General features: G+C 39.8%; 1 protein-coding gene across 1 annotated transcript in view; it reads left to right on the forward strand.

Moving 5' to 3' along the window:
• The window catches only part of LOC109917117 (low-density lipoprotein receptor-related protein 2-like), a 33,626-nt gene that overhangs the window by 12,521 nt on the left and 8,837 nt on the right, over positions 1-12,268 (forward strand). Inside the window, exons 14-28 of the mRNA XM_048594595.1 lie at positions 276-417; positions 1,452-1,589; positions 1,885-2,007; positions 2,768-3,139; positions 3,345-3,464; positions 4,324-4,443; positions 5,088-5,207; positions 5,279-5,404; positions 5,993-6,164; positions 7,042-7,263; positions 7,573-7,691; positions 7,765-7,904; positions 8,838-8,979; positions 10,535-10,684; positions 11,074-11,193. Coding sequence (XP_048450552.1) covers positions 276-417; positions 1,452-1,589; positions 1,885-2,007; positions 2,768-3,139; positions 3,345-3,464; positions 4,324-4,443; positions 5,088-5,207; positions 5,279-5,404; positions 5,993-6,164; positions 7,042-7,263; positions 7,573-7,691; positions 7,765-7,904; positions 8,838-8,979; positions 10,535-10,684; positions 11,074-11,193 — 2,326 coding nt within the window. The remainder of the gene's footprint in view (positions 1-275; positions 418-1,451; positions 1,590-1,884; positions 2,008-2,767; positions 3,140-3,344; positions 3,465-4,323; positions 4,444-5,087; positions 5,208-5,278; positions 5,405-5,992; positions 6,165-7,041; positions 7,264-7,572; positions 7,692-7,764; positions 7,905-8,837; positions 8,980-10,534; positions 10,685-11,073; positions 11,194-12,268) is intronic.

The following is a 12,268-nucleotide window of genomic DNA, read 5'->3' on the forward strand; positions in this document are numbered from 1 at the left end:
ATAAACAGTGTAAGAAAACACTTTCTGGGACCCACTGAGTTTAAAACAGCCACAACTTCATCCCAATCTGATTAGTTCCTGACTTTGTCCCTAGTGCACTAATACTTTGTTCCTGACTGCAAAGTGAAACTTTAGTGCCAATTCTAAACTCCTTTTGGATTTTTTCTAAACTGCTGCACTTCAAGTGGAGACTACCCAGAGATGTGCAGAAACTACAGGTTTTTGTTTCTAAACTGCTATCTTGCAACAGCTGAGATACCAACCTAATCTTTCAGGATCGTGTTTTCTGGATTGATGAAGAAACTGAGGCAATCTATGGAGCCAACAAGTTCACAGGAGCAGATGTTGAAACACTTGTTTACAATCTCCAGCAACCACGTGATATCTTGATTTACCATGAACTGCTTCAGTTACCTGGTAAGATGAGACATTTGGCTTGTTTTGGTTTTCTTTTTGCTTTGTGGGGCAAATCCAATGTTTGGGCTGAACTGTTGCAATGCCTTGGTTTGTACTGGTCTGCTACAAATCTTTTCATGGGCAATTTGTGCTAATGTTCACATTCACAGCTTTATATAGCTTCAGATGAAATTCCTTTCCAGTCAGTTCAGCCAGTTGCAGAACTATCTTGAAGGCAGTGACTCCACTTTCAATTTGGTTAATCTCTAGAGAGGCAGCTTGCTTCCTCTAGCTGTTGGCTTTCTGGTCTTCTAATACAATGTCAGCACTAGCAATGCAAAAACTCAAAGATGAGGTTAGCCTGTAATGTAAATGGTTAAGGAAAACCCATTAATTTCAGCTAATACTAGTCCTTCTCCAGCCACTTGTCATCTTTTTCCTTGCATCTGAACTCCCTGGATATGAATAGCCCAGCAGATGGTCTGAAATCCTAGTTCCTGATCCATATCAACTTTCAATCCCTAGTGTTCACACTAGCATCACTCCATTTTAGCTTGGTCAAGCATCCAAGATCTTGATGTTTCTGCCTAGTCTGTAATGTTTCATCTAACAGTGCTCCTCCCAGATACTATACACCTCAAGTTCTGTTTAGCATTGCTTGATACTTTTTTTCAAAAGTGCTCCCCAAATAAATGCTAATGATCAAACTAGAATACTATGTAGATCATATGGAGACTTTTCACTTTAAGCAATGCTGAACATTGGTGTCTCAAATCAGTCCAAGATTTTGTCCTACCAGAATGCAACTGCCTAACAAGTAAAGACTTCTTGCTAAACTAAATCTCAAACTTACCAATTACATTAAAAGGATAACTGCAAGTGAAGAGCCCAGTAGTGAACTGCAACTTGGTCTCTTAACCATAGTCTCCAAACTTGATCAAAGTTAATAAATAGCTGTGCAATCTTGTGTAAAGATATTTGTTCAAAGTTGTGCTCTGGTCATGTTTTACAAGCCCATATCCAGAATAGTTCCTATTGGCAAATCTTTCTTGCAGGTAAGAACTGGTGCAATGACAGTGGAAGCTGTGAATACATGTGTCTTCCTGCTCCTCAGCATAAAGAATTCTCTCCCAAATACACATGTGTGTGCCCACCTGGAATGAAACTGGAACATGGACAGAAGTGTGGAACAGGTACCGAACAATGTCTACAGACTGAACTTCACTGCAACCCAATACAGAACCTCAACAAATATTAGCCACTTCTGGCTAGGGGCCGTTCCACAGCAAAATGTTTCCAGTCAGTGTAGATCTGCTCAAATAGAACTAACTTTGTGCCTGAGTAATTACTAACTTGTGAAAGTGAAGCTCCATGAACACTTTTCAAATCAGTTTTTGACATGGAGTCCCTGCATTTTGATTTAAATCTTTCCCTATTAAACTAGTCACGTACTAGTTGTTAAATCTAGTTAACCTTTTTTGCCTTCAGATTTCACAGCCTGTGGTATCAATGAAATCCATTGTGGCCATGGATCCCATGAGTGTATTCCTCTATCCTGGAAGTGTGATGGTGAAAAAGACTGTACTAACGGTGGTGATGAGGAGAACTGTGGTAAATTAATCAATTGTCTACAATTAGTGTTTACATAACTAGCTTATCTAATTCAAATATTACCAACTTAACATGATCAGCTCTTGCTGATCTAGTAAACTTTAGACTAAGTGTACTATAACAGCAAGTGTTGTAGTTTTAATTGTAAATATACAAGTGTTGGCCAACAATTCAAGCATGTAACTCCTACACTTCAGTGGGATTTTGAGTACAATGTACCCCCTCCAGCCACCTCAAACCTAGACTCCATCCTCTTGCCACTTGATATATCTATATTACCAAGCAATTTATCTAGCTCACTGTTTTGGAACTCTTCACTATTCCTTCTGTAGTAGAACCCTTTTTGCTCAAGATTTATTTGGAGTAAATGCTGTATTTCAGATGCCTGTTTAACTTGAAATGCTAAATAGAATTTGTACCAAGACTTTGAAAATTACAGCATGTTCAATTTTGTGGTAACTCAGGAACAAAAACAAGGTGCTAGTTTTTATAAAAAAAAAACCTCAGCCAGTCTGGCAGCATCTGAAGAAAATCAGTTAACGTATCACGTCCGCATCCAGTTACCAGACCCAAACACTAACTTTTGGATGCTGCCAGACCAGCTGAGCTTTCACAGCAACTTCTGTTTTCTAGCATTTGAAGATTGCTGACCACAACATCTAGACTTTTTCTCAAATGCTGCTTGAAGCTAAAGTTGCTCAGCTGTAAACATTTGTTACTGAAGTCCTCCTGAAGCAATACTATATACTCTCTTCCTCAGGCACCCTTACTTGTAGTGCATTAGAGTTTACTTGCTCCAGTGGCAGATGTGTTTCCAAATCCTTTGTTTGCAATGGTGAAGATGATTGTGGTGATGGAAGTGATGAAAAAGGATGTCCTAGAGCTATATGTGGCTCACATGAGTTTCAGTGCAACAACTTGGTGTGTATCCCTTCAAGCTGGGTGTGTGACAATAACATTGACTGTACAGACAAGTCTGATGAAGCTGCCAAATTGTGTGGACATACTCCTGCACCTCTAACAACTTGTTCTATCAATGAGATTCAATGTAACTCAGGAGAATGCATCCACTCCCAGTGGCACTGTGACGGTGATGAGGATTGCAAGGATGGAAGTGATGAAATTAATTGTCGTAAGTAAACTATAATCCTTGCTCACTTCAATCCTTGCTCTTGATACCTGTTCTGAACTTATTGATACAGATTAATTATGGGATGTGGACTAGCTTCCTAGTTCTCAAGGCTGACTTGAAGCTTCTTGTCTCCAACCAAAAGTAACATCTATTCAAATTTTTTGTGCACAAGCATACAAAGTTAACCCAAGTGTATCTTTTTAAGCCCCTCGCACTTGTCAACCAGATGACTTCAGATGTGGTGATGGCTCTTGTATCCATGGAAGTGCAAAGTGTAATGGCTATAAGGATTGCAATGATGGAAGTGATGAAGCAAATTGCAATGGTAAGAATGAGCATGTATGAATTCAGTGGCCATAGCCAATAACCCCTAATGGTGAAATCATAGATGTGGAAGACACTGTTCTCCAGGTTGGATTATAAGTTAAATGAGTGACAATAGGAATTCGGTTTTCTTGCCATTAGCCCTGAAATCCAATGTACATGCTGTCATGCCAAAAACCTGGCTTGCTGTGAATTTAATGAAGTGACACTAGGTGGGGGGCTCAAACACAACACAGGATAAACTGAAGGGTTGGTTGCTTCTTGCCACAGTAACTTTGAGGAATTGGATGGCTGATGATGGTTTGAGTTAGCAAAGCTTTTTCCTAGTAGAAAACTTGTCTACTCTCTTTGGCAAATGAAACAAGATTCATGTAGGAATAAGAGATTGCATTCAGCACAGAATGCAAGTATTTGAGTCTGAGGCAGGAACAATTTGACATGATCAAATTACATCTCCTGAGGATGGGGAATTTTTTCATGAGGCAGTGAGTACTAATCTAGTCTCCTTGGGCACTAAGCTCAGTGCCTCATTTGGCTGAGACATCTGTCAATGGTGCAGATGTGCCCACTAACAAAGACTGAAGGATATTGCAAGTGTTTGCTGGGTATGAGCAGTGTAAGAGTAGTTCATTCTTTTGGATTCACCCATTAACATTGGGGTAATGGCTTAGACTCCTGTTGAGAATATGATCCTTTAAGCAGTCTCTGACAAACTACCTAATACCACAAACTTCTGTAATTGAGCTCATTGTTTTCTCAACTAAACTATTAGCAAAACATTCTAGTAACTGTGTATTCGGTACACAATCACTGAAAGATGTATTTTCAGTATCAAGTGGCATCTTGACTTTGCTTTTCAGGTACAGAATGCCTTGTACCAACTGAATTCAAATGCCAAAGTGGTGAATGCATAAGTATTAATAAAGTGTGTAACCACTGGCAAGATTGCAAGGATCGCAGTGATGAACCTCCTGAATGCAGTAAGTTGAGATTTATTGCTTGTGACTAGAACAACTAAGCAGCATGCAAGTTCTACCCTTTGTACCTGTTCCTCCCCTTTATTTAAAAAAAAATTCAGTCAAACATTAAACATAGCAAAATGAGTACACATTCCCACTAAATACAGGGAATTGGGCCCCTATCATGTTACATGGATACAATAACAGGTACTGGATATCAGTGGTAGAAAAATGCCATAGGGCTGCCAACACCTAGAGAAAGCAAAGTTGGTTTTTAAGGTTCATAGAATAATTTGGCTGAGGTTTTTGCACTTGTAGCTATTTGAGCAGCTGTGACTCTCAATTGAATACAACTGAGGCACACTGCCACAGCTAGGAAAAGGACTTTTAGTCCTACTTTACCCTACCACATTCACTGCTGCTTTAACTGGTTTTGTTTTTGAATTGAGAAAGTTGATTGGAAGTAATACAAATTAACTTGCATAAATTGGCCTATAGGCCATTGTTCTAAGTGTCACAATGGAATTGGCTTTCCCTGCTTTCTAAACCTGCTGCCTTTTTAAATGGAGCAGATTTTGTACCTGTAACAACATGTCAGCCACTAATGCTAGTCAGTGGCTTTCATTTTCTCAGCCACTAATTTTTTTATATTTAACTCCTAACAGATCAGAATGAATGCCAAGTGAACAATGGTGGCTGCATGCATACCTGCCAGGATCTTGTTATTGGCTACAAGTGTGGATGTGCTCCTGGCTTTGAGCTGGTTGATGACAAAAACTGTAGAGGTAACTACTTTTTTCTTTGGTTTTATTTCTAGCTTAAGAGCTTTAGGACTAAAATATTTGTCTTTTGACAGATATTGATGAATGTCAAAGTCCTGGGACTTGCAGCCAAATTTGTACTAACACCATAGGGAGTTATGAATGTGCATGTCACAAAGAATACTATATGGATCCAGTGACTAGAGTTTGCAAGGCAATAGGTAAGTAGGAACAATGCTCATACCCTATTCTAATCTTTCTCTCTCCATGCAAGTGAAAGACCCTTCCCTCTTTCATACTACGCAAGTTCCAAACCTTTTGTATAGTAATTCCTACAGCTTACAACACTATTCAAGAACTTCCATTTGCCACTGATGCTGATAATGTTTTCTCCTTTTAGTGGTCAAACAGAAGTTGAAAAGGCCCTTTAGAAAGGGTTTTTGGTTTTGTGGTGTGGGTTGGGGTTTTTGTCACTAATGACACTTTTTTGTACTGGACCAACTTCACTGCTCTAATCAAGGCAGCAGTATTGATATCAGCTTGTTTTTGTCCCTTTGTAGAATTTGTGCCTACAAATAATGCATTTGGGAATAGTTGCCCCTGAACTAGAAATTGCTTGTACCCCCAGTAACACTCAACCTAGTAAATCAGATTAGATCATGACAATGTTTTGAATTTACCTGAGCCAGAAGGTTATTCAACCTTTTAGCGCACAATCAGCCATCCATTTGCTTCATTGTATTGAGCTTCCAGCAAAATTCACCTGAAACAGCTAAAGTAGACAACTTTTCCTGTTCCTCCTAAAATAGGAGAAGAACCTTATTTGGTTTTTACCAATCGCCATGATATCCGGAAAGTGGGATTGCGCCAAATGGAATACACCCAAGTAGTTTGGAAGCTGAGAAATGCTGTGGCACTTGATGCTGATGTTGCAGCAAAAAGGATCTTCTGGGCTGATCTGGCACAGCAAGCAATCTTCAGGTAAGCACTTTCACAAAGCTGTAACTCTTCCTAATGCTAGCTGAGATGGTCACTGCATACAGATCAAGTTTTCTGATTTGCCTTCAGGTACAATTTGTACCATTCTACAATTCTTCTGTAGAGCATGGCTTCTGGGAGTCTGTGGTTTTCTATACGCCTGGGTTAATCCTAAGGCTTGCCATTTAACTTAGTCCCTTGCTTCATTACCTAGGTACTTTGGCAGTAATCAGCCATACAATGCACACTAAATGTCAATTACAAGATCATCTGCACTCTCAGGCAGCATGCAGTAAGCTTACAATTGAGCTTAATTTAGAATTCAACTCCATCTTTGTCTCAATTGCCCCAGTTAAATTTCCTTGTGGCATGATCACTCCTGATGCCAAACAGATTTTTATGCCTGAAGCAACCTACATACCTAGATTTGGTGATACTTCTGGCATCCAAGTTTGTGGGTTTTTCTTTTGCATTACAAAGCACCACATGCTACAGTTCCACTATTGGGTAGTGCAGGCAATATGAATATTAAGGGAGATTTGTGAATTGATAGCAATCAAACTAACACTGATACATGCATACCTTGCACTATTGTCTAACTTGGTTTTAAACTTTCTGAAGCATTGCCTGTAATAAGCCAAACTTGGGCCCTAAATTGGTTAATACCAGATTTTTACTAGAGGAAGCACTTGTGGCTAAATGCTCAAGATTAGGTCACTGGCCATCAGATGATTTGAGCTATACACTACTCCATTTAGGTAAGAATTGTCTGGCTGTAGAAAGTTCAAACCTTGGCATGTCTAATTCCTGCCAATGAAGTAGTTGCATTAGTTTTGTTTTAAACATTGCAGTCTGAAAAGATTCCTTATTTCTCTTCTAGTGTGTCCATGGATAAACATGAAAACATGAATAAATCCAACATTGCCAAAGATCTTGGGATGCCTGTGGGAATTGCTGTGGACTGGATCTACAAACACATCTATTGGACAGATTGTGGCACTAAAACCATATCTGTTGCTAACTATGATGGAAGCAAAAGGAAAATCCTTTTTGATACTGACTTGATGGAACCAGCTTCAGTAGCTGTCAATCCATTATCTGGGTACTGGACCTTTAACTTGGTTGCACATTGAGGGGCTTTGTGGCTTGGGTGAAAAAGCAGGCATTCATGACTTTGAGCACTTTCTTGCTTTGGACTGTTTCCCAAGAACATGTGACTTAAGTCATTGCTAGTTGTAGATCTTAGAATTCCCAAATTTCAATAGTCTCTTGGCACTAGCATTGAATATCAAACCAACATGCCAGGATCAGTTGTCATGTTTAATAGCACTATCTCAGATGCAATCCTTAATTAGGGACATGTGCCAAAAACACTTGATACTTACAATAGACTTTTTTGTTTGTCTTCTAGTTTTCTCTACTGGTCAGATTGGGGTGAGCCAGCAAAGATTGAAAAAGCAGGAATGAATGGCAATGACCGTAATGTTCTTGTGGCTACAGATATTCAATGGCCACATGGCATTGCTCTTGGTAAGTATAAATTCCTTTATTTTCACTAGAGAAAGCAGCACTTTCTAGTTTAACAATCCATCCTTCTCTACAGATCTTGTGAGAAGCCGGCTCTATTGGGTTGACTTAAAGCTGCACAGTCTATCAAGTGTAGACTTAAATGGCCAAGACAGAAGAACTATACTGCAGTCAAGAGAATTCCTCCCTCACCCTCTTGGAATCAGCATATTTGAGGTAAGTTGACTTGTTTTAGCAGGCCTAATGGACTTGATTCATTGAAAACAAAGCTTGCAATTGCCCCAAATCTAGTAGCAGCTGTGGAGAGCAAGCTACTGTATCACTAAGTGACTGGTCAACCTCTGACCATTACTAGCAACAGTAGCTGTTCATTCCATGTCACCTGTCTTCCCACTAATGCTTTCTAAGCATTAAGAAACCAAGACTAAACCATCTTAATGGGCTGTTTTTCCAGCCCAACTCTCCATCCAGGTCTGCATTAGCATCAGATGTCCCATTTTGGCTTTTCCAGACTTTGTTTGGTTCCGTTCCAGTCTTGATAGAAAGAAAGGCAGTCACCATTCACTAGCCCTCAACTAGAACATTAATCTCTCTCGCACTTCATCTATCCTCTAATTTGCTCCACTAGATGGCTTTGTATATCTCCCTTTTCTAGCTTGTACTCATTGCCCACCATCCTTCAGCCTTCAATTGTTGACCCCTTCTGTTTCCATATGATGCCCTGTTTCCATATGGTGTTGATTCTGAGCTTTTTAGAACTTGGTAGGAAATTCCCTTTCAAATTTTCATGCTGCAACAGCTTTGAGCACAAATGAAGCTTGGCTTCTTCATATCAATGACCAAAGTTGTGTTGATTGACTAAAGCCCTGACCCTAGCATGAGGCTAGAAACTCTGCAAATAAAGGGTGTGACGTCCAGATTGCCTGCTCAAGCAGTTTGAGACTGAGCAACATGGTAATAGTTCAGAAGATAGCTATATCTTCCGAGTTGACTTGTTTTGGTCTGCATTCAGTGACCGGTTGAATTTCATTGACTGAAATGAAGTTGTGCAACAGCTTGTGAACAAATAGTTGTTGCAAATGCAAGCTAACTCAAGTAGCAAGTAATTACACAACTTGTAATTTTCCACAACTTCTGATTTTTTTTTAGGATCGTGTGTTCTGGGTTGATGGAGAAAATAAAGCTTTATATGGAGCCAACAAATTTACAGGCTCGGATATAGAGCTTTTGGTTGCCAACCTGACTGAACCTTCAGACATCATTGTTTATCACAAGCTAACTCAACCAGCAGGTGAGAATCTACTGGTGGCTGGTTGTTCTGCTAAATGTTGAATCTAACTTCAGTGGGGAGAAAGGAAGAAATGGTGTAACAAGTTTCCTGTATCTGGCCAATCAGGGAAATAGCTTCCAAGATTTAGACCCTCTGCACCAACACTTTCACTCTCTTAACCCCTGCAGTATTTTTCACCTCACTTGACATTTCCTGAAGAGTTGCTTTCATCCTGCCTGTGTTGAAACTACCTTGCTGCAAAGTGTGGAAGAATGAAATAAATCTTGTTTCAGGGCCATGTCCTAAATTTTGATCTGAAACACCAAGCCATTAGTGTTTAACTTTTGAGCAGGTGCTGTATATGCTAGCCTACAAGACTTGTAATCCATGTTGAAACTGTAGAAATCACTTAATAGTTTTAGCTGGAGATACTTAGCCATCTTTTGGTCTGTAAGCTGCAGGGTGAAATTTGAAGGCCTCCTAGGGGCCAAGATATCAACTGTCCTGGCCTATATAGTCACTACCTTATCTCTTCAGGAAGGATTCCTAGGTCTAGACCCATGCCTTCTCAAAGTCTTGCACTTTTTTAATTGCTTATGCAATTTAGGACATCTAGTCCTAATGTGCAAATGTTTACACACTAAGGTTTTCACCCTCAGTTTTATCATAGGTGTTGGTCCATATTCACTACAACTAATCACTAACTTTCCACTCTCTGGCTATGGGTTTAAAGGCTTTTTCTTCTGCTTTCATCCCCCACCCATAACCCTTGAGCTGTAGAACTTCAATATGTCAGCATGTCCAGAAACTCTACCTGTACACCAACTCCCAGTCCCCTAATGTCAAAACTCTGCCACCATTTTCCCCTGGCCCTTGTGTGGTCAGTGTCTTCTGGTTAGAAAGATGCACCCAGAGGATCTCTGCTCCTTTGCTTTAGCCTCTAGTATGCTTCAAAAGTCACTGCAAAGCAACACAATCACCATCTCACAAAGTTTAAAAATCCAAAGAGTCACCATGGCCTCCAGGTAAGGAGAGGCTGAGGACAGTGTTCATGGTAACTTCTCAATATGGGAGCTGAACTTGCTAGAATCACCAAGCTAGCATTTCTGCTAACTGACTACTTTCTCAGTGAAGTAGATCAGCATTTCAAACATGATTGGTTAGCCAATCATTCATACAATATGCCATCTAATTCAGACATCTGAAGTCTCTGGCCCTAGTTGGAGTTGGGGCATTCAGATTTCTGATACTAGACAATGACCTAAATTTCAACTTCCAGGCCAATTGAGTTGTCTGGAAGTCCCAACACTACTAATTATACAGCAATTGCTAATTCCCCATCAACATCTGAGCCAGTGAGTAACAAACTTATTTGGAGTTGTCTCAATGGCTTTATGTAAAAGTGCTGCTCTCAAATTTATTATGGTAACTTCAGTCTAGATTTAATTTTGCAACTTAGTTGGCTGTCTTAAATACCAGTTTGTGTTCAGAACCTCCAATTTCTACCCCAAAAAAGATCACCTTCCCTATACTGTCAAGAACTCCAGATTCGAACTGACAATATCTGTTTCCACAGGCAAAAACTGGTGTGCTGAGAGTCTGAAGACCAGAAGCTGTGAGTACATGTGTCTGCCAGCTCCTCAGACCAGTAGCTATGGTCCAAGATACACTTGTGTCTGTCCATCTGGAATGAAGCTCCAAAAGGATGGATGGCATTGTGGAATGGGTATGTGGGTGAACACAAGTGTTGCAAACTTGATTCAATGGTAACCTACTTTAGTGTAGAACCAACTGCAAATTGAGCCATAAGCATTCAGTCAGCATAAAAGGCAAGCATTTAAACATCTAAATTTGAATAAAATTGCCTACTGCTCTGGGAATAGCAAGTGTTCTAAATTGGAGCAATCTTTGGCACTTTAATTTTCAGTCTAATGAAAGTAAACATCCATTCCCTTGGAAAAAAACAAGGGCTTGATACTACTTCCCACTTTCTTCCTCAGATCTTTGGTTTTTAAAATGGGCATCTTGTCTTGTTTAGCACAGTACAATTCTGAAACAATTTCCTTCAGGATGAAGATTGAGTAAAACATAATGCTGACTTGACTTTTTTCCTAGCTGCAACCTGTGGAACATCTGACTTTATGTGCAACAACAGACAATGCATAGCCAGTAGGTGGCTGTGTGATGGTAAAGCTGACTGTGAAGATGGATCTGATGAGCTAACAGAAGTCTGTCGTAAGTTTCCCCCATGTAAGGATATAATGGGGGGAATATCCAAGTTTTAGAAGTTTGTTGGTGGCTTTCAGATTTTTAGAAGTTAAACTTCTAGAATTACTAAGTAAGTCTAGCAGCATCTGGAGATAAATTAGCCAACCTTGGGTCCAGTGATCCTTCCTCAAATCTAGAATTCAACTTCAATTTTTAGATTTGCCTGTCCTGGCTGACTTTTCAGCTATGCAAATATTTACTAATGAGAAACTTTCCTACTAGCTCTTGTCACTTTCCTCCTAACTGTGTAGCTAGTAATTGGCTCAATGACAGATTGTAAATGCACTGATTTCAATCTAAGCAAAATAGTTGTTTAAAAGCATACTTCAATACAGTGCTCCAGACATGGGTTTTAAGCATTGCTCCTAAAAGGTTGTTGGCTGGGATTGCAGAAATGGCAATGTAGTGCCCAAATATTTCTTCCAACAGAAGCTTGGAAGACCTCTGCAACATGTCAAATTCTGCTGGTGCTGGTACTGGCTCAAGTCAAACAATACAATGTCAGTTAGACTTTCTATTAACTTTGTCCAATTCCTGGAGGCTAGTAGGACTGTATGCAATAAGTGAAAGACTAAATTAGTGGAATGATTGCCTAACAAAATAGTGAGTTGCTTTGTCTCATCACTTGAGATGAGACACTTGTTGCTTTGATTTGGGTAGCAGAATTATTGAACTAATTTGGCTTTCCTATCCTAAATACAAGATTCTCAATGACTAGATTTTGCCAACTATTTACTTGGGTTGTCAACCAGTTTGCACCAAGCCTTGCTAAACACCTTGCCTGTTAACTTTGACTTTGCAAATCTGAAGTCCACTAACCCAGACAAGTCAGTCATACAGTGGAGACGAGACCTTTTTTGGGTCCAACCAGTCCATCTGGCTTTCACCCTATCCTTCCAAGTAATATTTATGAACTTGTCCAAATATCTTAAACAGTGTTCATTCTACATGGGCCACTTTACTCTTGCACTCCATGCTTGAATGCAGCATGTCTCATGGCAGTTGAGTTGCATGGGCATGGCAGTCATCACTATCCAGTCTT

The sequence above is a fragment of the Rhincodon typus genome, chromosome 3 (assembly GCF_021869965.1).
Source record: "Rhincodon typus isolate 14 chromosome 3, sRhiTyp1.1, whole genome shotgun sequence".
NCBI classification, from domain to species: Eukaryota; Metazoa; Chordata; class Chondrichthyes; order Orectolobiformes; family Rhincodontidae; genus Rhincodon; species Rhincodon typus.